Source organism: Haliotis rufescens, unplaced genomic scaffold (assembly GCF_023055435.1).
Source record: "Haliotis rufescens isolate VD_foot unplaced genomic scaffold, xgHalRufe1.0.p SCAF_3, whole genome shotgun sequence".
In the NCBI taxonomy this organism is placed as follows: domain Eukaryota; kingdom Metazoa; phylum Mollusca; class Gastropoda; order Lepetellida; family Haliotidae; genus Haliotis; species Haliotis rufescens.
Genome location: NW_025964001.1, coordinates 64539622 through 64563887, shown reverse-complemented (window position 1 = coordinate 64563887; position 24266 = coordinate 64539622). Strand labels below are relative to the sequence as shown.

Here is a 24266-nt window from a genome sequence, read left to right as displayed (position 1 = left end):
CACATGTAAAGAGAAGCAACTGTGTGCTATATTGGATCGCATTGCTTTTAAGTATTAGGATTTTTATATATTTTTTAAAAATGGAAATAAAAACGAAATGTGCGGCGGACTTGATTATGATGTGGGTGATGCCTGAGAATATTATAAAGACTATTATTTTTTTTAGCCTAAATATGATATATTTTCGAAAAAGATCAAAAATATTGTATAAGGTAACATTTTAGCAGTGTATGAAACTGATCCACCTGCAGTCATGTAGTCATAAAGTAAAAACAAACATTCATTTTCAGAAATGTGATCTTCACTTTGGAACATCTTGTGTCAACTTCCTTGCAACATTCTACCAGCAGGTGCAGAAACAGGTGATGTAACTACCCAGATAAACTACCTTGTTCTAAACACTGATAGGGGTAGAGCGGTAGACTGGTAGAAACATGTGGTGCATCTACCCAGATCAACTACCTTGTTCTAAACACTGATAGGGGTAGAGGGGTAGACTGGTAGAAACATGTGGTGCATCTACCCAGATCAACTACCTTGTTCTAAAGCCTGATGGGGTGGAGGGGTAGAAACAGGTGGTGCATCTACCCAGATCAACTACCTTGTTCTAAACACTGATAGGGGTAGAGCGGTAGACTGGTAGAAACATGTGGTGCATCTACCCAGATCAACTACCTTGTTCTAAACACTGATAGGGGTAGACTGGTAGAAACATGTGGTGCATCTACCCAGATCAACTACCTTGTTCTAAACACTGATAGGGGTAGAGCGGTAGACTGGTAGAAACAGGTGGTGCATCTACCCAGATCAACTACCTTGTTCTAAACACTGATAGGGGTAGAGCGGTAGACTGGTAGAAACAGGTGGTGCATCTACCCAGATCAACTACCTTGTTCTAAACACTGATAGGGGTAGAGCGGTAGACTGGTAGAAACATGTGGTGCATCTACCCAGATCAACTACCTTGTTCTAAACAAATGATAGGGGTAGACTGGTAGAAACATGTGGTGCATCTACCCAGATCAACTACCTTGTTCTAAACAAATGATAGGGGTAGACTGGTAGAAACATGTGGTGCATCTACCCAGATCAACTACCTTGTTCTAAACAAATGATAGGGGTAGACTGGTAGAAACAGGTGGTGCATCTACCCAGATCAACTACCTTGTTCTAAACACTGATAAGGGTAGAAACAGGTGGTGCATCTACCCAGCACAACTACCTTGTTCTAAACTCTGATAGGGGTAGACTGGTAGAAACAGGTGGTGCATCTACCCAGATCAACTACCTTGTTCTAAACACTCATAGGGGTAGAGGGGTAGAAACAGGTGATGCATCTACCCAGCACAACTACCTTGTTCTAAACACTGATAGGGGTAGAGCGGTAGACTGGTAGAAACATGTGGTGCATCTACCCAGATCAACTACCTTGTTCTAAACACTGATAGGGGTAGAGCGGTAGACTGGTAGAAACATGTGGTGCATCTACCCAGATCAACTACCTTGTTCTAAACACTGATAGGGGTAGAGCGGTAGACTGGTAGAAACAGGTGGTGCATCTACCTGATCAGGGTTTAGACCAACTATACTATTCAAATGAAGTTTATGTCAAAATATATAGCTTTGATAACTTTAACATATTCAGACCAACTATACTACTCAAAAGAAGTTAAGGTCATCCATAATAATATGGAAGAATTTGTGGTCCTTAACTTCTTTTGAGTGGTATGAGTCATCATGAGGTTATGCATCAGCCCCTGACTGCTGTCTGTTTCTTCAAGGCTTCGTACAGTCCCGTCGAGTGTCTGCAGGAAGTGGAGGAGTTCTGCTGCAAGAGTCTTCTCCCTTGCTGGAAGTCTCTTGGTTTGAAAACAATTCTCAGAGACTTAAGGTAATGTTGCTATGTGTGAAGCAAGTGTTGACACCCACAGATCTATCAATAGGAATAAGTCTCACTAAACTTCACATTCTGTCTGTAGGGCTCAGTAATTTGTGCCAGTATTCTACTTTTATTACATCTTCGCCAAAATACAGCATTGTGGCTGTCATCACCCTATGACTTGTTAGTGCATGGTCAGGTGTTGTAAAGGTTGTGTTCACTTGTTAGTTTGTGTTCACATGTTAGTTTGTGTTCACTTGTTAGTTTGTGTTCACTTGTTAGTTTAAGTTCAAATGTTAGTTTGTGTTCACTTGTTAGTTTGTGTTCACTTGTTAGTTTGTGTTCAAATGTTAGTTTGTGTTCACTTGTTAGTTTGTGTTCAAATGTTAGTTTGTGTTCACTTGTTAGTTTGTGTTCAAATGTTAGTTTGTGTTAGTTTGTGTTCACTTGTTAGTTTGTGTTCACTTGTTAGTTTGTGTTCAAATGTTAGTTTGTGTTCACTTGTTAGTTTGTGTTCACTTGTTAGTTTGTGTTCACTTGTTAGTTTGTGTTCAAATGTTAGTTTGTGTTCACTTGTTAGTTTGTGTTCACTTGTTAGTTTAAGTTCAAATGTTAGTTTGTGTTCACTTGTTAGTTTGTGTTCACTTGTTAGTTTGTGTTCAAATGTTAGTTTGTGTTCACTTGTTAGTTTGTGTTCAAATGTTAGTTTGTGTTCACTTGTTAGTTTGTGTTCACTTGTTAGTTTGTGTTCACTTGTTAGTTTGTGTTCACTTGTTAGTTTAAGTTCAAATGTTAGTTTGTGTTCACTTGTTAGTTTGTGTTCACTTGTTAGTTTGTGTTCACTTGTTAGTTTGTGTTCAAATGTTAGTTTGTGTTCACTTGTTAGTTTGTGTTCACTTGTTAGTTTGTGTTCACTTGTTAGTTTGTGTTCACTTGTTAGTTTAAGTTCAAATGTTAGTTTGTGTTCACTTGTTAGTTTGTGTTCACTTGTTAGTTTGTGTTCACTTGTTAGTTTGTGTTCACTTGTTAGTTTGTGTTCACTTGTTAGTTTGTGTTCAAATGTTAGTTTGTGTTCAAATGTTAGTTTGTGTTCACTTGTTAGTTTGTGTTCACTTGTTAGTTTGTGTTCACTTGTTAGTTTGTGTTCACTTGTTAGTTTAAGTTCAAATGTTAGTTTGTGTTCACTTGTTAGTTTGTGTTCACTTGTTAGTTTGTGTTCACTTGTTAGTTTGTGTTCAAATGTTAGTTTGTGTTCACTTGTTAGTTTGTGTTCACTTGTTAGTTTGTGTTCACTTGTTAGTTTGTGTTCACTTGTTAGTTTAAGTTCAAATGTTAGTTTGTGTTCACTTGTTAGTTTGTGTTCACTTGTTAGTTTGTGTTCACTTGTTAGTTTGTGTTCAAATGTTAGTTTGTGTTCACTTGTTAGTTTGTGTTCACTTGTTAGTTTGTGTTCAAATGTTAGTTTGTGTTCACTTGTTAGTTTGTGTTCAAATGTTAGTTTGTGTTCACTTGTTAGTTTGTGTTGACTTTAGTTTGTGGTTAGGTTTGATGACTTGATTTATCATATGTTGATCGGCTTTCAATTTGATATTATTGGAACATATTATTCAGGCAACGATAACCACTCAACATATATTGTGATGATTTATATTACCATGGTTTAGCATGCCAGTAGTTTGTAGAGGAAGGAGTTTCATGTAATGTTGAGTCGACTGTTCCAGCGGCTCCAGTGCTATGTTGTTGCCAGCTGGGGTATTCAGATTACAGTCAGAGTGTACCCTATTCTATCCAATTACTACAGTTAATCTGTCATGCCATGACAACCCTCTCTTGTTGGGGACCACCCTATTCTATCCAATTACTACAGTTAATCTGTCATGCCATGACAACCCTCTCTTCAGTGGGGGTGAAACGATACAGCAAGGTAACGATACAATTTGTATCACGACATGCATGTTTATGCCAAATCGCGTAGAAAAGTCTAATAAATACTTAATAGGTTCAAAAGGAAAAGCTAGCTTCAGGCACATTTTCGTAGCTGTTATTGTTAGTAGTGCACTTGAAACACAAATTACAACACATTTTGTAATGACAAATGAAGCTGTGTTAGCAGCATCTTGTCGTGCTTGAGAAACAACAAAGATCTGAGACCAATGCTTGCTGTTTCAGCCAGCACTCCAACCTCCTTTCCCCACCCGAATCTGCCAGCCAGGAGGTAGCCCCATGTCTGGTGGAGCTACTTGCTTCCCACCCTGACGAGGACTTCACTGTTCCGGTCCTCAGATCCGACTCTCCGTACGGCTTCCTCACAGCCCTGCTCAGACTCCTACACATTCTGTGTCAGCTACACAAGGGCATCATTGACAAGGTGAGTCCCCCTCTGTCCTCAGATCCCACTCTCCGTACGGCTTCCTCACAGCCCTGCTCAGACTCCTACACATTCTGTGTCAGCTACACAAGGGCATCATTGACAAGGTGAGTCCCCCTCTGGCCTCAGATCCCACTCTCCGTACGGCTTCCTCACAGCCCTGCTCAGACTCCTACACATTCTGTGTCAGCTACACAAGGGCATCATTGACAAGGTGAGTCCCCCTCTGTTCTCAGATCCCACTCTCCGTACGGCTTCCTCACAGCCCTGCTCAGACTCCTACACATTCTGTGTCAGCTACACAAGGGCATCATTGACAAGGTGAGTCCCCCTCTGTCCTCAAATCCCACTCTCCGTACGGCTTCCTCACAGCCTTGCTCAGACTCCTACACATTCTGTGTCAGCTACACAAGGGCATCATTGACAAGGTGAGTCCCCCTCTGTCCTCAGATCCCACTCTCCGTACAGCTTCCTCACAGCCCTGCTCAGACTCCTACACATTCTGTGTCAGCTACACAAGGGCATCATTGACAAGGTGAGTCCCCCCTCTGTCCTCAGATCCCACTCTCCGTACGGCTTCCTCACAGCCCTTCTCAGACTCCTACACATTCTGTGTCAGCTACACAAGGGCATCATTGACAAGGTGAGTCCCTCTGTTCTCAGATCCCACTCTCCGTACGGCTTCCTCACAGCCCTGCTCAGACTCCTACACATTCTGTGTCAGCTACACAAGGGCATCATTGACAAGGTGAGTCCCTCTGTTCTCAGATCCCACTCTCCGTACGGCTTCCTCACAGCCCTGCTCAGACTCCTACACATTCTGTGTCAGCTACACAAGGGCATCATTGACAAGGTGAGTCCCCCTCTGTCCTCAGATCCCACTCTCCGTACGGCTTCCTCACAGCCCTGCTCAGACTCCTACACATTCTGTGTCAGCTACACAAGGGCATCATTGACAAGGTGAGTCCCTCTGTTCTCAGATCCCACTCTCCGTACGGCTTCCTCACAGCCCTGCTCAGACTCCTACACATTCTGTGTCAGCTACACAAGGGCATCATTGACAAGGTGAGTCCCCCTCTGTCCTCAGATCCCACTCTCCGTACGGCTTCCTCACAGCCCTGCTCAGACTCCTACACATTCTGTGTCAGCTACACAAGGGCATCATTGACAAGGTGAGTCCCCCTCTGTCCTCAGATCCCACTCTCCGTACGGCTTCCTCACAGCCCTGCTCAGACTCCTACACATTCTGTGTCAGCTACACAAGGGCATCATTGACAAGGTGAGTCCCCTCAGACTTTTCTTTACATTTGATTCAGACCTGGAAGATCCGGGGTAGAACAGATCTTCAGCAACCCATGCTTGCTGTAAATGGCGACTATGCTTGTCGTAAGAGGCGACCAACAGGATCGGGTGGTTGGGCTTGCTGACTTGGTTGATGCAAGTCAACGTATCACCATTGCGTGAATCAATGCTCATGATGTCAATCACTGGATTGTCTGGTCCAGATTGATTATTTACAGTGCTGTGTGTGGCGTTAAACAACAAACAAACAAACAAACATTTGATTCAAGATGTCTTGGCATCACTATCTTTGTGTGATAACCCTTATCTGATTGTTAATGATGATCTAATAATCAGGAGGACTTGATGAGTGTTGCCAGTTCCTACAAGGGACAGCTACAACATATAGGCCTTGGATAACAGACATTCTCCCCAAAAACTGCTCCGTAACTGTTTCCACGGATGATGCCATGAATTGGGTCGCTCAAGTTCATTTAAGTTATTTCCAGTCTTACAATCAATCAAGATGGCAGCCATATTACTAATTTAGGCCATTTAAACATGTATCCCTCTCTGCTTTGTTTCAATGATAGCTGTTCATGTGTTGGTTGCAGATACTGGTAGATGTGATCCAGGATGAGGACTTGATGGGTTACATGAAGAAGGTGTCTCGCAACAAACCATCCTGCTTGGTGGACAACTATTTCACACGACACGAGAACTACCTCCAATACTACTTCCTGAAGCTGGCAGCACTCAAGGTGGGTTAATTAGTCCGGATTTTTACAAGCTGCTGTGCATGCAAGCACACTTGATATATAAGTGTTATGATCTTGAATGAGACCTTTAAGCCCATTTCACCACCAACTGGTATGAACCATCTTCTGAGGCAAGTGAGTTAACTGACTTTAAAAGTCCAGTTTTCACCCTTGCCGAACTAGGCTGTAATTTCTGGGCTCGATCATGGCGCCACCAGTGGCAATACAAGTTTTTGCCCTTCTAAGCCTCTCCTATGGACCAATCAGATTCCACCTCTTGTATCACTTGCATTTGCTACAAACAAATTAGCGGCACCTAGTCAAGACGATCCGATCAATAATGAAGATCTTTTTTGTGATAAAATGGATCTTACTTTGCGAATTGCATCAAATCACATGAGCACCTTGATTAAAAACATGAAAAGATTTGGAAAATCTCTTTTGACGCCAAGTTGGCAGTGCACATGCTTTCAAATCCTGCAATCGACTGAAATCTGCACGACAGTTTACGAACCAGAATTCGATTTCGTAACGTGATCTTGATTGGGCTATGTATAGACTCATTAGTACAGCCAAAATCTAACTCCATAATACCAGCCTAGTTCCTCAAGGGTGGAAACTTTATTTTTAAAGTCGGTTAACTCCCTGGCCTCAGGAAGCTGGGTATCCGCATGCATGGAACAAGAGTCTTCTGAGTTTTAAGCTGATGTTCAGGCACCAGTCCCATCAGTAACATGTTACTCTGTGTAGGAGAATACCATAAAGTGGTCTGTAGTGAGCAGTGAATACCATACAGTGGTCTGTAGTGAGCAGTATATACCATACAGTGGTCTGTAGTGAGCAGTGAATACCATACAGTGTTCTGTAGTGAGCAGTATATACCATACAGTGGTCTGTAGTAAGCAGTGAATACCATACAGTGGTCTGTAGTGAGCAGTATATACCATACAGTGGTCTGTGGTGAGCAGTATATACCATACAGTGGTCTGTAGTGAGCAGTGAATACCATACAGTGGTCTGTAGCGAGCAGTGAACACCATACACTGGTCTGTAGCGAGCAGTGAACACCATACACTGGTCTGTAGCGAGCAGTGAACACCATACAGTGGTCTGTAGCGAGCAGTGAACACCATACAGTGGTCTGTAGTGAGCAGTGAACACCATACACTGGTCTGTAGTGAGCAGTGAACACCATACAGTGATCTGTAGTGAGCAGTGAACACCATACACTGGTCTGTAGTGAGCAGTGAACACCATACACTGGTCTGTAGTGAGCAGTGAACACCATACACTGGTCTGTAGTGAGCAGTGAACACCATACAGTGATCTGTAGTGAGCAGTGAACACCATACACTGGTCTGTAGTGAGCAGTGAACACCATACAGTGGTCTGTAGTGAGCAGTGAGTACCATACAGTGATCTGTAGTGAGCAGTGAACACCATACACTGGTCTGTAGTGAGCAGTGAACACCATACACTGGTCTGTAGTGAGCAGTGAACACCATACACTGGTCTGTAGTGAGCAGTGTTTTCTGTGTCATTAAAGTCATCCATGATTTTGGTTGAATGAAGCATAGAATAAAGATGGATCAAAGTCATTCTCTGAATATAATATTTCACTTCGAGTACATTTTCCTTGCAGCCTGGCCCTGGCATGTCCGTCCTCCATCGCTGTAGCCTTCACCTTCTCAGTCGACTGCCGGACGGGGACGAGTACCTGGCCTTTGACCTTCTCTCGACCACCATCTTCAGTCCTGACTTCTTACCGTAAGTGGCGGTGCTCTCTACTCTTGGAAGGATGTACGGCACATGTCTTCCAACTTTCATATGTGCTCAGCCGCACTTTAAAATATCATTGCATTCGTCTATGGATCAGTGCTGTCTCGAATTTTGTTCTCGGCTCCCTTGTGAGTATACACCTCAGGCTGAAAGTTAACAGTCACGTTACCATCTCAACCTACCAGGGACCCATTCCCTGCTGTGGCTAAAGTCCAGGTGACTCAGTCGGGGCGTTATGACTAAAGTCCAGTTGACTCAGTTGGGGCGTTATGTCTAAAGTCTGGTTGACTCAGTTGGGGCGTTATGTCTAAAGTCTGGTTGACTCAGTTGGGGCGTTATGGCTAAAGTTCAGTTGACTCTGTTGGGGCGTTATGACTAAAGTCCGGTTGACTCAGTTGGGGCGTTATGGCTAAAGTCCAGTTGACTCTGATGGGGCGTTATGACTAAAGTTCAGTTGTCTCTGTTGGGGCGTTATGTCTAAAGTCCAGTTGACTCTGTTGGGGCGTTATGGCTAAAGTCCAGTTGACTCTGATGGGGCGTTATGACTAAAGTCCTGTTGACTCTGTTGGGGCGTTATGGCTAAAGTCCAGTTGACTCTGTTGGGGCGTTATGGCTAAAGTCCAGTTGTCTCTGTTGGGGCGTTATGACTTAAGTCCAGTTGACTCTGTTGGGGCGTTATGGCTAAAGTCCAGTTGTCTCTGTTGAGGCGTTATTATTGAAGTCGATAGTTGACATTTCAGAGATGGGAAGGAAGACGGACTGGCCTGTGAGGATCTGGAAGAGATGAAGCTTGGTGAAACGTCCCAGCTGAAGAGTGCAACACAAAGGGAGATAACTGCCAGTCGCGGGCAACTCCTGCGTGAGGTGTACACCAGATTGCCAGGCATCCGAGCCACGTATCTCACAGCCTTCTCCGCCAGTCAGCAGGCAGTCACCGCATCAAAGTATGGTCAAATTCAGACTCCAATCAGTTTTTTATTGGCATGCAGAGTTCAAAACTAATCTTTGTTGCCAAGGTTGACCTAAACAAGTAGACAGGCCGTGGCCATTTGTCTGAGTGAGTGAGTGAGTGAGATGAGTATGGTTTTACGCCGCTTATGGCATTATTCCAACAATATCACAGCGGGGGACACCAGAAATTGGCTTCACTCATTGTACCCATGTCGTGAATTGATCCCGGGTCTTTGGCGTGACGAGCGAATGCTTTAACCACTAAGCTACAGGACCACCTCCCATTTGTCATAGGCAGCCATTGGACAACACATAACGTAGCATTCTTTGGTCCTCGGTATCGAATAAAAAGAAATAGCGGACTACATGAAATAAAAGTGCTCTCGACATAATTAACATTAGCAGTTTGTTGAAATTATTTTAGTTCAAAATAAACTTTGGAGTTGAAGTCATGTCTCAATGTTTATTTGCATTCGTAACCTCCTGGATGTTACGCATGCGCATCTTTAACCAAATATGGAACTGGTTTGTACCACTTTTTATGGGCCGCCGCCTCCTGGCTAAAAAACAAGTCCTTGTCCTAACCTTGATGATCAATGTAGATTTAGGGCGTCCCAGGATTAAGATACTATCAGCATACCTCACTGATCAAACCATGTAGATTTAGGTGTTCTGTAAATGCAATCATTAATTGGACATTGTTCTGTAGGTACACTGTTTAATGTTACTGCGATGTTTTCCTGAACACAGGAACCGCCTGGCCTACAACACAGCTCACACGGACTGCCTGATGACCAGCAGCTCGGGGGGAGGTGTGCTGCCTCGCGACTGGATGTACCTGCCCCTCATCCAGCTCTATGTGAAAGCTTCAGCTCCGTGAGTACTACCACAGCAGTTGAGTTGGCCTTGCATCTATGTGGTGTTCGTTAGAGTGTGGTTGAGTTGGTCTGGTATGTCCCCTAAATACCAGGGTGGTGTCTGTCAGTACTGCCACAGTGGTAGAGCTGGTCTGGTCTGTCCCCTAAATACCAGGGTGGTGTCTGTCAGTACTGCCACAGTGGTAGAGCTGGTCTGGTATGTCCCCTAAATACCAGGGTGGTGTCTGTCAGTACTGCCACAGTGGTAGAGCTGGTCTGGTATGTTTACCTAAATACCAGGGTGGTGTCTGTCAGTACTGCCACAGCAGTAGAGTTGGTCTGGCATGTCCCCTAAATACCAGGGTGGTGTCTGTCAGTACTGCCACAGTGGTAGAGCTGGTCTGGTATATCCCCTAAATGTCAGGGTGATGTCCGTCGATACTACCACAGCAGTAGAGTTGGCCTCGCATCTACCTTTAATACCATGGTGGTGTTCGCTAGTGTATGGTAGAGTTGGTCTGGTCTGTCCCCTAAATACCAGGGTGGTGTCTGTCAGTACTGCCACAGTGGTAGAGCTGGTCTGGTATGTCCCCTAAATACCAGGGTGGTGTCTGTCAGTACTGCCACAGTGGTAGAGCTGGTCTGGTATGTTTACCTAAATACCAGGGTGGTGTCTGTCAGTACTGCCACAGCAGTAGAGTTGGTCTGGCATGTCCCCTAAATACCAGGGTGGTGTCTGTCAGTACTGCCACAGTGGTAGAGCTGGTCTGGTATATCCCCTAAATGTCAGGGTGATGTCCGTCGATACTACCACAGCAGTAGAGTTGGCCTCGCATCTACCTTTAATACCATGGTGGTGTTCGCTAGTGTATGGTAGAGTTGGTCTGGCATGTCCCCTAAATACCAGGGTGGTGTCTGTCAGTACTGCCACAGTGGTAGAGCTGGTCTGGTATATCCCCTAAATGTCAGGGTGATGTCCGTCGATACTACCACAGCAGTAGAGTTGGCCTCGCATCTACCTTTAATACCATGGTGGTGTTCGCTAGTGTATGGTAGAGTTGGTCTGGCATGTCCCCTAAATACCAGGGTGGTGTCTGTCAGTACTGCCACAGTGGTAGAGCTGGTCTGGTATATCCCCTAAATGTCAGGGTGATGTCCGTCGATACTACCACAGCAGTAGAGTTGGCCTCGCATCTACCTTTAATACCATGGTGGTGTTCGCTAGTGTATGGTAGAGTTGGTCTGGTATGTCCTCTTAATACCAGGGTGATGTCCGTCAGTACTACCACAGCGGTTGAGTTGGCCTCGCATCTGCCTTTAATACCATGGTGGTGTTCGTTAGTGTATGGTAGAGTTGGTCTGGCATCTCCCCTAAATACGTGACTTTGTAAGACTGTAACTCGTGTGTTGCAGAGGCTCGTGGATTCAGGACAGTGTGCCACCCCACCTGGTCAGCATGGCCTCTGATGTGCTGTACTGGGGATATGTGCTGGAGTGTTGGCGCCCCCACATACTGGGCGTGGTCTCCACCACCCTCAAGGTCACCAGGGTCATGTGTGCCTTCATGGCTGGTAAGATGATGCTCTTGTATTCCTCCATATATTCCCTTTTTTTTTTCGAAATGTTTATTCTCACTTCTTAATTGCTTGTTATTTCACCTGTGAGAATTACGGGTAAGAATATAGGTCCCCAGCAGCCTATCCTGGTCATAAGGGGCGGGCGGTTAGTCTAGTGGTTAAAGCGTTCACTCGTCATGCCGAAGACCTGGGTTCGATTTCCGACATAGGTACAATGTGTGAAGCCCATTTCTGGTGTGCCCCGCTGTGATATTGCTGGAATATTGCTAAAGTCACTGGATTGTCTGGTCCTGACTTGATTATTTACTGCTTTCACACAGATGGAATAGTGCAGACTGTGTCGCTTAACAAACAAACAAACAAAATTTATCATATAAACTGCTGGAGAGTGGGCACATGGGATGAATGAAAACATAGCACTAGTGTGGCCTAGTGGTTTAAACATTGGAGTCCATGGACCCGAGTTTGATTCCCCACATGGATACAATGTGAGAAGATCTTTCCTGGTATCCCCCAGCTTGAATATTGCTGACTCTCTGGGTTGAATAGGCCTTCAGCAACCCATGCTTGCCGAAAAAAGCGACTATGCGTATCGTAAGAGGCAACTAGCATGATCGAGTGGTCAGACTCGCTGACTTGGTTGATGCATGTCATCGTATCCTAATTGCATAAATTGATGCTCATGACATCAGTAATTGGATTGTCTAGTCCAGACTTGATTATTTACAGACCGCCGTCATATAGCTGGAATATTGCTGAGATGCATAAGCATCAGTTAGCAAGCCTGACCACCCGATCACCCAATCCCGAAAAACACAGTCGCCTCTTATGACACGCATTGGTTGCTGAAGACTTATTCTACCAGATCTTCACGGGTCTAGATTACAGTGGTTCCTGTGTATAGACTGATGTTGTGTTCCATGTTCCGCAGGCAATGACCTGTTCCTGGACAGGTGTGTGAGCAGCTACCTGGCCGCGCTGCTGCAGGAGTACACCAAGCCCGCAGCTCTTGACCGCCTCGACTTCACCGAGAATATACCCGGTCTCTCCTCCTTCTACGACTTGTAAGTTGACCTAATGGTGGTTGCCATGGTGACTAGGGTCTGATCGAGATCATATCCCTTGTCTGCTACTTAGACCAACACCCCACTTGATTTGTAGAAAGAGTGCTGCCGAAAATTGCCAATTATTTTGTGTTTAGATGTTGATAAACTGATTTTATGTTGATGGTTGTGAGATGGAGGGTAGTGTGCATGGTTTACAAGGTGACTTAATGGATCGGGTGGTCAGGTGTTTGACTTGACTGGTGATGACTTGTCATTATAACCTTATGTCTCATGTCTCCCCAGGGTGGCGATGAGAATGAAAATGATGTGGCAGGGGTAGTCATGTGATCAGATGGTGTAGGTCGCTATGCAAGGGATTACACTGTGTGACCCATTTGTTTGGGTGGTGACCATGGTGATGCTGATATGAGTTCAGGTGAATTGTTTTTAGAAGCTGTAAACTTTTGTTCCACAAAGGATCGACGGAAGGAGAAATGCAGTGTGGGATAGGAGAAGTTTAAAAATATAGCTTTAATAATTTCTTTAGATCTTACCTATTATAATTTCCAGGATTTGAATTTGGACACAAATGTTTTTTAGTGAGTGAGTATGGTTTTACGTGGCTTTTAGCAATATTCCAGCAATATCTTAGTAGGGGAGACCAGTAATGGGCTTCACAAATTGTACCCATGTCGGGAAATGAACCCAGGTCTTCACGTGACGAGCGAAGCTTTAACCACAAGGCTACCTGACCGCCCCTTATGTGTTTTAAGATGTGTGGGTTATATTGAGTATTTGATGCCCACAAGTTTCATTTGGAAGTATTACAAAAGTTATCAATCAGTCTCTGAAGCACTCCCTGTAGTCATTTTGGAATAAGATGACATCAGGGTACAGAGGATGACTTCTATGATAACTGAACTTGGCCACAACCACAATCCTTGTTTTTCCCCTTATTGGCCAAAATGGGGCCATGGGTGGCCCAGTCGTCTAAGGCGCCGCGATTCACTGTGCAGAGTTGCGTCCCTTTGGCACACCAGAAACCTATGATTGTGGGTTCGAATCCCTGTTCGCCCCTATTATGTTTCTAGGTTTGTCAGTACCATACCCATGCTCGTGGGTTTCACCGAAGTAGTAAACGTCTGAGACCTGCATCAATTGGGCTTTCCTCCCACACATTAAGCTGACACACTGCGATATAACTGGAATACTGTTAAAAGCGGTGTTAAACCCAACTCACTCACTATTGGCCTAAATGGCGAGCACCAGGCAGGGAAACAGCAACGTCCATCATGCACCAAATTCTTGACAAGCAATATAAAGTTCCCGTGAATATAGTAATTATAAAATCTTACTGTACAGTACGCTACCTCATTTCATTACTTTACACAACCCTCATATTTTCTGAAAGGACCCTTGAAATAAGTAACTGGGGGTTCTCTGGATCCCTAGTTTTGTAGGTCAAGGTAAAAACCCTGCATCTGTCCAGTTAGGTCAAGACCCTGTCCTTCAATATCCAGCAAGATGCGCCGGCAGTATCGCTCGGTGCAATGGATTTTGTGACTCTGGGATGGCTAGCATAGGACCTGTGAAGATCCAGGGTAGAATAGTTCTTCTGCAAACCATGCTTGCCATAAAAGGCGACTATGCTTGTCGTAAGAGGCAACTAACGGGATCGGGTTGTCAGGCTTGCTGGCTTGGTTGATGCATGTCATTGTATCCCAATTGCGTGGATCGATGCTCAAATGTCAATCACTGGATTGTCTGGTCCAGAGTCAATTACCGTATTCGACGTAATAAGCGCCCAGGGCGCTCTCAAAATTTCATGGTTTATGCTGGCAGCCTGAAATGTTCATGTACGACAAATATATTTTTCCAGAATTAAATTCCCCATATTTGAGGGTGCATATCACACAGGAGTGTGTATTATACGCGGATAAATAAGTCTTGTATACACTGATCAATTGGAAAGGGTGCTAATTGGGATTGTTCACTAGCCAATATATTAGCAAATATTCCTGTGGGCGCTTATTAGAGCGGGGCGCTTATTACGTCGAATACGGTATTTACAGACCGCCACATTCAGCTGGAAATTTGCCGAGTGGGGTGTAAAACAACAAACAAACAAACATGAGCAATCAGGATACCCAATAGGGTTTTACTGGTTGCAATATATCGTGTCCATCCATATAGCTGGAATATTGCTAAGTGCGGCGTTAAACAACAAACAAACAAACTAGCATGGTGAGCTTCATTGGCGCCTGTTGCATCTTGCAGATTCAGTGAGCTGCTTCAGCAGTATGAGTCGGTGTCGTTCGGGGACTCGCTGTTTGCCTGCTTCGTCCTGCTGCCACTGCAGAGGAGACACGGTGTTCAGATGCGGAGGTTGGTGTGGGGGGAGAAGGCTGCGGTGCTGAGGACATTCATGGTGCCGCTGAAACAGGTAGAGTTTGTTGTCGGGTTAAACATCTCAAGTAAAAACCGGACAAGATAAGACATGACAAGACCACTTAGTATCAAAATCTGGCTCCCACAGGAAATATATCGCTTGGGTGAGTTCAAGTGATATCTACACTGTAGATATCGCTGCAATGAAATTGCATCACAATCCTTTGCAGACCATTGTGCGCCATTGGTAACCATGAAATCACAATCAAATGACATCACTGATGGCCATGCTACTGAAGCTGTTAGCAGTACTTTTTACACTAAGACACTACCGGTACTTATTACTGTCTACAAACTGAAAAAGTTGGAAGAATGATGTTGGATGATAAATAAAATCTCACCCTCGTGTCTTTTGATATCAAATATATCAACACTCGTAAAAAAAAAAAAATTAAACTCGTGTTGATATATTTGTTATCAAAAGACACTCGGGTGAGATTCTTTTATCAGAAGGTGTGAGAAGATTGAATAAGAGCCTGCTGTAAGAATCAAAAGTTTAAGTTCTGGAAATCATTTATGTATTGGTGAGATAATTATAAGTCCACTTTGCTTTTTTGTACTCACAAGTTTGGACTTTCTGACATCAAGGGCACAAATATGGCTGAAATGAGTGAGGATGGCAGATATTTTAAACTACAAGAGATTTTCTAACGATGAGCAAGTTTGTGACCCAAGATGAATTTGTACCATGTTTCTGCTCATGTTATCTCGGAGTCAGTATACTGTGTCTGAGTGGGGTATACATGTTAAACTGCAGCATGGTATTTCAGTGGGCTAGCACTATAAATCGGCATCAGTCCGGACTAGTACAAGCAGACACACACACACGTGCATGCACGTCGCTATATAAGTGCAATAATCTTGGACACGACATTAAACCCAATTTCACCTCACCTCACTCTTATGTTATTTGTATGTGTAGGAGAAACTATGTCTTTGAGGGATTACTTGAGATTGTAAACCCTCACATTCGGGAACGTCCCGAGGGGGCCTAGTAATCTCGAGGAGACATGGTTTGTCCAACTTATAAACCGACTCATCGCATAGATTTTTTTAAATAAATAACTGTAATAAAAACTCTCAAATGTATAACCTGTATCGGAGATGAAATATCGCCTGCAGTCGTGAACTTGGTTCAATGAAACCAGTGACCTCATCACATGGGTTTCGCAACGGTGCGAAATCTGCATATGCGTCTCGCAATGGCACGAAATCTGCACGTGCGTCTTGTAGGCTGTCTGTAGTTTTTGTTCTATCAAGGGTTTACAATGATTGTAATACCTCCTACGAGGTGTTACCACAATTTCAAAAAACCCATATCGAGTTACACAAACAGCCAGTAGGTTAATAAATTGTAAGAAAGCCAGTTTTTGTCAAAGACTTTCTAATGTTCACATGTTAGAAAAATGTTTCCTGAAAAAAACCCAATTAGCCTTTTTGACCATCTAGGTACCGTACCTTATCTTAGTTGCCAAATATGCAATTGATGGAATCAAAAAAGTCTGATTTTCCTTTCTGGAAACACATCTGATACATTTCTTAAATTATACAGATGTTTTGGGCCTTGATTTTTGTCCTTTGGAAAGCTGTTTATCACATAGTATTGTTTTTGGACAGAGTTGTTGTAAAGTAGACAACTTCTTTACTACTGTAAAGGTGACGTTTCGGTATAGATCCTTATACCATTGTCAAGCAAGACTGTTTTGTTTGACAATGGTATAAGGATCTATACCGAAACATCGCCTTATAAAGAAATTGTTATCCATAAATTGTTTCTACTTTGTCATCCGCCAACTTCTTAGTAATGGCTATCAAACAGTTCAGAGTTGTTGTAATCTTGATCTTATATGATATGATTTTCACCTCAGCACAAGGATCTTATTGTATGGCACATCGTCTTTTCTCTTTTGATTTACTATATGAACAAATCGTGTTATAATTATCAACATACTCTTAACGTGTCAAGCTCATCTCATTCAGCCGCTTCTGATTTTCTGCTCTTACTGTTTCAGGTTGTAATACCGATTGAGCGGTTCCTGGAACCTGATGAGAGTGACCTCCCCTTGCTACACCTGTATTTCCAGTGTCTGATTTCACAGACTGTACGGCCGATGTGGGCACCAATCATGTACCTGACCGCTGTCCACCACGTCAACCGATTTCTCTACTACCAGGCTGACCGGCACCATCAAGGAACTAGGGATAAATTGTGGCGCCAGTTAATGGCATGTAAACAGGAGGTTAGAATTAATGTTTTGTTGCTCGGTATGATTTTTTGCCGGTTTGTGGCATATTGTCTTTCAACAGTTTAGATTGTGTGATAAACTATGCAGTGGGAATGGAACAGTGAAAATGAATGCAAAGAGCAGAATGGAATCCTCAGTACTCAATACTTGTCTCCCCTGTGGGGATTCTTTGCAGAACAGAATCCCCAGTACTCAATACTTGTTTCCCCTGTGGGGATTCTTGGCAGAATGGAATCCCCAGTACTCAATACTTGTCTCCCATGTGGGGATTCTTTGCAAAACAGAATCCCAAGTACCCATTACTTGTGTCCCCTGTGGGGATTCTTGGCAAAATGGAATCCCCTGTACCAAATGTTGTCTCCCCTGTAGGGATTCTTGGCAGAACAGAATCCCAAGTTTCCCATATCGTCTCCCCTGTGGGGATTCTTGGCAGAACAGATTCCCCAGTACCCCATGTTGTCTTCCCTTTGGGGATTCTTGGCAGAACAGAATCCCCAGTTTCCGATGTTGTCTCCCATGTGGGGATTCTTGGCAGAACGGAATCCCCAGTTTCCCATGTTGTCTCCCCTGTGGGAAATCTTGGCAGAACGGAATCCCAAGTACCCCATGTTGCTTTCCCTGTGGGGATTCTAGGCAGAACAGAATCCCCGGTTTCTCCATTTTGCGTTATCTAGGCAGAACGGAATCCCCAGTACCCAATACTTGTCTTCCCTCTGGGGATTCTTGGCAAAATGGAATCCCCAGTACCCCATGTTGTCTTCCCTGTGGGGATTCTAGGCGAACAGAATCCCCGGTTTCTCCATTTTGAGGATTCTAGGCAGAACAGAATCCCCAGTACCCAATACTTGTCTCTCCAGTTGGATTCTTTGTGAAACGGAATCCCCAGTACCCAATACATGTCCCACCTGTGGGGATTCTTGGCAGAACGGAATCCCCAGTACCCCATGTTGTCTCCCCTTTGGGGGTTCTTGGCAAAACAGAATCCCCAGTACCCAATACTTGTGTCCCCTGTGGGGATTCTTGGCAAAATGGAATCCCCAGTACCAAATGTTGTTTCCCGTCTGGATTCTTGGCACAACGGAATCCCTAGTTTCCCATGTTGTCTTCCCTGATGGGATTCTAGGCAGAACAGAATCCCCAGTACCCCATGTTGTCTTCCCTGAGGGGATTATTTGCAGAACAGAAACCCAAGTACTCAATACTTGTCTTCCTTGTGGGGATTCTTGGCAGAATGGAATCCTCAGTACTCAATACTTGTCTCCCATGTGTGGATTCTTTGCAGAATGGAATCCTCAGTACTCAATACTTGTCTCCCATGTGTGGATTCTTTGCAGAATGGAATCCCCAGTACTCAATAATTGTCTCCCCTGTGGGGATTCTAGGCAGAATGGAATCCCCAGTACCCCATGTTGTCTTCCCTTTGGGGATTCTTGGCAGAACGGAATCCCCAGTTTCCGATGTTGTCTCCCCTGTGGGGATTCTTGGCAGAGCGGAATCCCCGGTTTCCCATGTTGTCTTCCCTGTACGGGATTCTAGGCAGAACTGAATCCCAAGTACCCCATGTTGTTTCCCCTGTGGGGATTCTTGGCAGAACCGAATCCCCAGTACCCAATACTTGTCTCCCTTATGGGGATTCTAGGCAGAACAGAATCCCAAGTACTCCATGTTGTCTTCCCAGTGGGGATTCTAGGCAGAACAGAATCCCTGGTTTCTCCATTTTGAGGATTCTAGGCAGAACAGAATCCCCAGTACCCAATACTTGTCTCTCCAGTGGGATTCTTTGTGAAACGGAATCCCCAGTACCCAATACTTGTCTCCCCTGTGGGGATTCTTGGCAAGACCGAATCCCCTGTACCCTATGTTGTCTTCCCTATGGGGATTCTTGGCAGAACGGAATTCCCAGTTCACCATGTTGTCTTCCCTGTGGGGATTCTAGGCAGAACGGAATCCCCAGTTCACCATGTTGTCTCCCCTGTGGGGATTCTTGGCAAAATTGAATCCCCAGTACCCAATACTTGTCTCTTTTATGGGCATTCTTGGTGAAATGGAATCCCCAGTACCCAATACTTGTCTTCCTGCGGGGATTCTAGGCAGACATATTCCCAATTACCCAATAGTTGTCTCCGCTGTGGGGATTCTTGGCAGAATGGAATCCCCAGTACCCAATACTTGTCTCACCTGTGGGGATTCTTGGCAGAACGGAATCCCCAGTACCCCATGTTGTCTCCCCTGTGGGGATTCTTGGCAAAACAGAATCCCCAGTACCCAATACTTGTGTCCCCTGTGGGGATTTTTGGCAAAATGGAATCCCCAGTTCCCAATGTTGTTTCCCCTATTGTGATTCTTGGCAAAACAGAATCCCCAGTACCTCATGTTGTCTCCCCTGTGGGGATTCTAGGTAGAACGGAATCCCCAGTTCCCCATGTTGTTTCCCCTGTGGGGATTCTTGGCTAAACAGAATCCCCAGTACCTCATGTTGTCTTCCCTGTGGGGATTCTAGGCAGAATGTAATCCCAAGTTCCCAATGTTGTCTCCCCTATTGTGATTCTTGGCAGAACAGAATTCCCAGTACCCAATACTTGTGTCCCCTATGGGGATTCTAAGCCAGAACAGAATCCCCAGTACCAAATACATTTCTACACAGCATTGATTTTGATATTTTGGTTTGATTCCAGGAAGTGAAACATCATGTCCTCTACTACAAGATGGCAGATGTAGAACAAGAATATGGCATGACATTCTACACACAGCTTCCAGCCATCAGACAGAATGTCGTGGATGGACACACGCCGGATGTCCAACACAGGGGACGTGACGCTACACTCACAACTTAGAGCGATCAGTCAGACGGTACTTGACAGATTTATGCCGGACATCTGGCACGGGTGAAGTGACGCTACACTCATAATTTAGAGCCATCAGTCAGACTGTACTTGACAGATTTATGCCGGACATCTCGCACGGGTGAAGTGACACTCCACTCACAACATGGAGCCATCAGACAGACGGTAGTTGACAGATTTATGCCAGACGTCCAACACAGGTGACGTGATACTCCACTCGCACCTTGGCGCCATCAGACAGATTGTTGTTGAAAGTTATATGCCAGACATCCTGTATAGTTGTTTGAATCAGTAAATTTATCAAATTTACGAACCACATCATGTGCATATCTATTTTGGTTAAAATTGCACTCAAAGTTCAGAGGTTGATTTTAAAGACTAGTTTAGGGAAAGGATTGATTGCAATTTTGTTGCATACATCAATTTTTTCAAGATAAATGAGTTTAAGAAAGAGAGAGAGGTCATGAAATGAGAGAGAAAGAGCATTACATTTGTAGGAACTGATGAAATGTCCAAGTGAAAGTGCGGACATACCACGCTCTGTAATTAGCTTCCAAAACAAGCCTTTGTTGTTGTTGTCTAATATGTAGACATCTATCCTCTATCCGATCTATCTTATGATGCTTAGCAGCTAGGCGGCTACATCAGGAAGCAGTCTGCCATAACTAAAACATCCCTCAAGAACAAATGTAGAATTTGTTAATCCTACAAAAAAAATAACAATTCATGTATTGTTGAGTGTGTGAAACGGCCTTTGAACCTGACGTTGTGAACAATTAAAATAACAATTAATGTCTGAAAGTAGCGTTTTATGATGACATCCTGTTTGGGTCCACAACCCACCTTCTGCCCTTGGTCCTATTCTACACAATGAATGCCTGGAAGATACTGATAACTTCCATGTTGTTACATGCCTTTTCTGCAATCCACCATTGGAGACAAATTTATTTTTCTCTTTAAATGCAATGCCCTCAAAGATGAAAGGTCAATATAATTAGGTAAATATTATTATTCATGGCCACATTTATGTAAATATTAACAACTTTCATGTTCACATTAATAACTGAAAAAGGAACTGAAAAAATGGTCTAAATTTATACAGTTGATAGTTGATACTGTAAATAAAAAATATTTCTACATTTCTACGATGATACCATCTTTGTGTTTTGTATGTAATACACCAGTGATATGCAAAATATGCTCTTGTATCTTGAGAATAAAGGCTGATATTGATACAAATTCTTTGCAGAAGTTGTATACACAGTATTAAAATGGAAGAGTAAAAAGAAAAGCTCCAGTAAAAAAATCTTAGGCAGAAGTTCTGCTGTGCAACAAACACTAGAACCTTTTTAACCCCAGTGGCAGATGAGTTAGTCTGGTATTTTCTGTTGTCTGTCTTTGGCTATTTCTGGTTTTCAGGTTTGATTTTTGTCAAGCAGTTGTTATAAGCCCTTACGTATTATAATCTGCAAAGATGATATGTTTACTATACTTGTCCTTTAAGTTCCTGAGCATGTACAGTGATATGGTATTAATAAGTCTAGGAAATCTCCCCCAAAATGTTTCAAAGAGCTCCCAGTATAGGGGGGGCACGGGTGACCCAGTCGTCTAAGGCGCCGTGATTCGCTGTGCAGAGTTGAGTCCCTTGGGCACGCCAGAAACCTATGATTGGGGGTTCGAATCCCGGTTCACCCCGATTATGTTTCTAGGTTTGTCAGGACCATATCCGTACTGGGGGTTTTACCGAAGTGGTAAACATCTGAGACCTGCATCACTTCGGGCTTTCCTCCCACTATAAGCTGACACACCGTGATATAACTGGAATACTGTTAAAAGCGGTGTTAAACCCAAATCACACACTCACTCACTCGAGACCCGTGAAGATCCTGGGTAGAATAGCTCTTCAACAACCTATGCTTGCTGTAAAAGGCGACTAACGGGATCGGGTGGTCAGGCTCCCTGACTTGGTTGAAGCATGTAATCGTATTCCAACTGCGTGGATCGATGCTCATTATGTCAATCACTGGATTGTCTCGTCCAGACTCGATTATTTACAGGCCCCTGTCATTTTGCTGGAATAAATTAAACATCACAAACAAAATGTGGGCACATAAACACCAAAAGGTAACTTTGCTACAATAAAAATAAATTTATTTTGAAAAGAAATAATTCATGTTTCAATACATATTCATGAAGACATCTCCACGTCTTTAAGGTCGTGATTCACAACTCGCACATGTTTTGGTTGGGAGCATAATAATAACACCCGTTGGTCATAAACGTGAACAGCACACAATGATTGTTTAGCTATCAGGTTCTCATAAAACCACTTTTGTTTGGCCGTAAATAACATCTACGCAATGCCGCGGCTTTCTGAAAGTCAACGTCTACGCGCCATGGGTATACCATGAATATATACTCAACAACAAAAGTTCCTGTGACGCCAATATTTTAGTGTATTTTTCAAACAAGTAAAGTTTGGTTTTCAATATTCTAGTACATGTATGGAATCAAGTCACTAAAACGCAACTGCTACAGAAAAGCATGCATTCCATGCAAAAGTTGACTTTTATGCAAGCTCCATGCATTTCACGCCCCAGAATGGGTATAAAAACGTGCGTTAACGGGATTCCATATGCATTGTTTAGCATCGTGCTGACAACAACCACTCAGAAAAACAACAAAACTACGCAATTATTCGACATTATGAAATGCCACGCCTGTCCGAAAATGAGCATCTGCGAGCCATTGTTAGCTTGAAGCAGGATCGAGTCAACGTGATGTTGCAAGACAATTTAACATCCACAGAAACACCATTTGGTGTTTATGGCAACGTTGGCAACAGACGGAATGCAGTCAGGGACCATCCTCGGAGTGGCAGGCCACGCGTAACCAATAATCGACAAGACAACTGGGTTCGAACAACACACCTACGAAATCGATTCTAGCGAGCAACAGTGACTGCAAGAAACATCCCTGGCCTTCGACGAATATTTTCACAAACCGTACGTCGCCGCCTCAGATGTGCAGGGATTGTCGCAAGAAGACCCGCCAGACGTCCCATTTTGACAGGAAACCACCGTCAAGCACGTCTACAGTGGTGCAGACAGCGTCTACGCTGTACGGCCATACAGTGTCTATTGTGTCTATTTAGCTATCATAAAACCTAAATAACGCGTCATTAGTTTCTGGAATGCTCGTCAATACCTTCATCCGCCTCGTCAATAGTTTTAACAATTCGTCACTAGTTTCAATAGCTCTTCAATAGTTCTGTACTATTGACGAGCTATTCGAAAAGACATAACATTCTTCGGGGACCAGTGTAGAGGTCCGTCAATAAGTTTATTTCTCTGCCATTTTCTCTCAAATGATATTGCAGTGACATTAAAATCTCATGAAGGGTATTGCCATGGTAGTCTTCACCTTTCAAAATTTTTACCTCCGTTATGAAGGCGATAAACATTTGATTTAACTCTCCGTCAGACGCTTGTAAAAGATACTTGTCTACTTCTTGTCCTTTCCATTTTCTTGCTTTGTACCAAGTAGACAGTAACCGAAGGGGCCAGTCAATTTTTTTTAAATAAAGTATTTTTACTTTTAGCAGATCTTTCCAAATCGAAACGGCGCGACACCGGACTTAAGGGGGGTGGAGGGGGAGTTTCAGCTTTTTGTCGTGCAATCTCCACAGTATTAAATCCTTAACTGCAAGGAATAATTTCATCATCAGATTAAGCGCCGAGTTCTTTGTGGAAATTGCCGGATGTTTCACCGACCGGAGAAAGAAAATTTAAAGCTTCACGGCCTCATCAGAGCGATTAGGCAATTCGGTCATAGATTTACTTGTACCGACATTGCCGTCATCATCGTACGCGGGAGAGTTGTTTAATAAATTTTCAGAGTCACTGTTTATATCTTGTGTATCAAAGTTTTGTCAAAACTTACTCTGGGTAAAAAATAACTCGCTGTCTGAGTCCGATTGACAAGCCATTTGGTAATGTCGAACGAAATGCACGCACACAACGAATGACATGCAACTGAAACCGGTTTCGCACGATTCTGGTGTGTTCGAGTGAACTGCACGCACACAACTAATGACGTTCAACTGTTACCGGTTTCTGTTCTCAGTTACCTAATTGTCTGATACTACGGGATTCAAACTTGCAAAAGCTATAAAAAGCATTTTGAGTTTGTTTTTAGTTGAGGTGTATATACTATTTAAACGCATAATAGATT

The 24266-nt window shown here is 43.7% G+C and overlaps 1 protein-coding gene across 1 annotated transcript in view; it reads left to right on the top strand.

The window, feature by feature from the left end:
• The window catches only part of LOC124152821 (RNA polymerase II-associated protein 1-like), a 56928-nt gene extending 35830 nt beyond the window's left edge, over nucleotides 1-21098 (top strand). Inside the window, exons 20-31 of the mRNA XM_048403292.1 lie at nucleotides 291-362; nucleotides 1782-1891; nucleotides 4049-4247; nucleotides 6143-6289; nucleotides 7929-8053; nucleotides 8806-9009; nucleotides 9767-9892; nucleotides 11287-11444; nucleotides 12382-12514; nucleotides 14774-14939; nucleotides 16957-17184; nucleotides 19866-21098. Of these exons, the coding sequence (XP_048259249.1) occupies nucleotides 291-362; nucleotides 1782-1891; nucleotides 4049-4247; nucleotides 6143-6289; nucleotides 7929-8053; nucleotides 8806-9009; nucleotides 9767-9892; nucleotides 11287-11444; nucleotides 12382-12514; nucleotides 14774-14939; nucleotides 16957-17184; nucleotides 19866-20024 (1827 nt within the window). The 3' untranslated portion in view covers nucleotides 20025-21098. The remainder of the gene's footprint in view (nucleotides 1-290; nucleotides 363-1781; nucleotides 1892-4048; nucleotides 4248-6142; nucleotides 6290-7928; nucleotides 8054-8805; nucleotides 9010-9766; nucleotides 9893-11286; nucleotides 11445-12381; nucleotides 12515-14773; nucleotides 14940-16956; nucleotides 17185-19865) is intronic.
• The last annotated feature ends 3168 nt before the right edge of the window (nucleotides 21099-24266 follow it).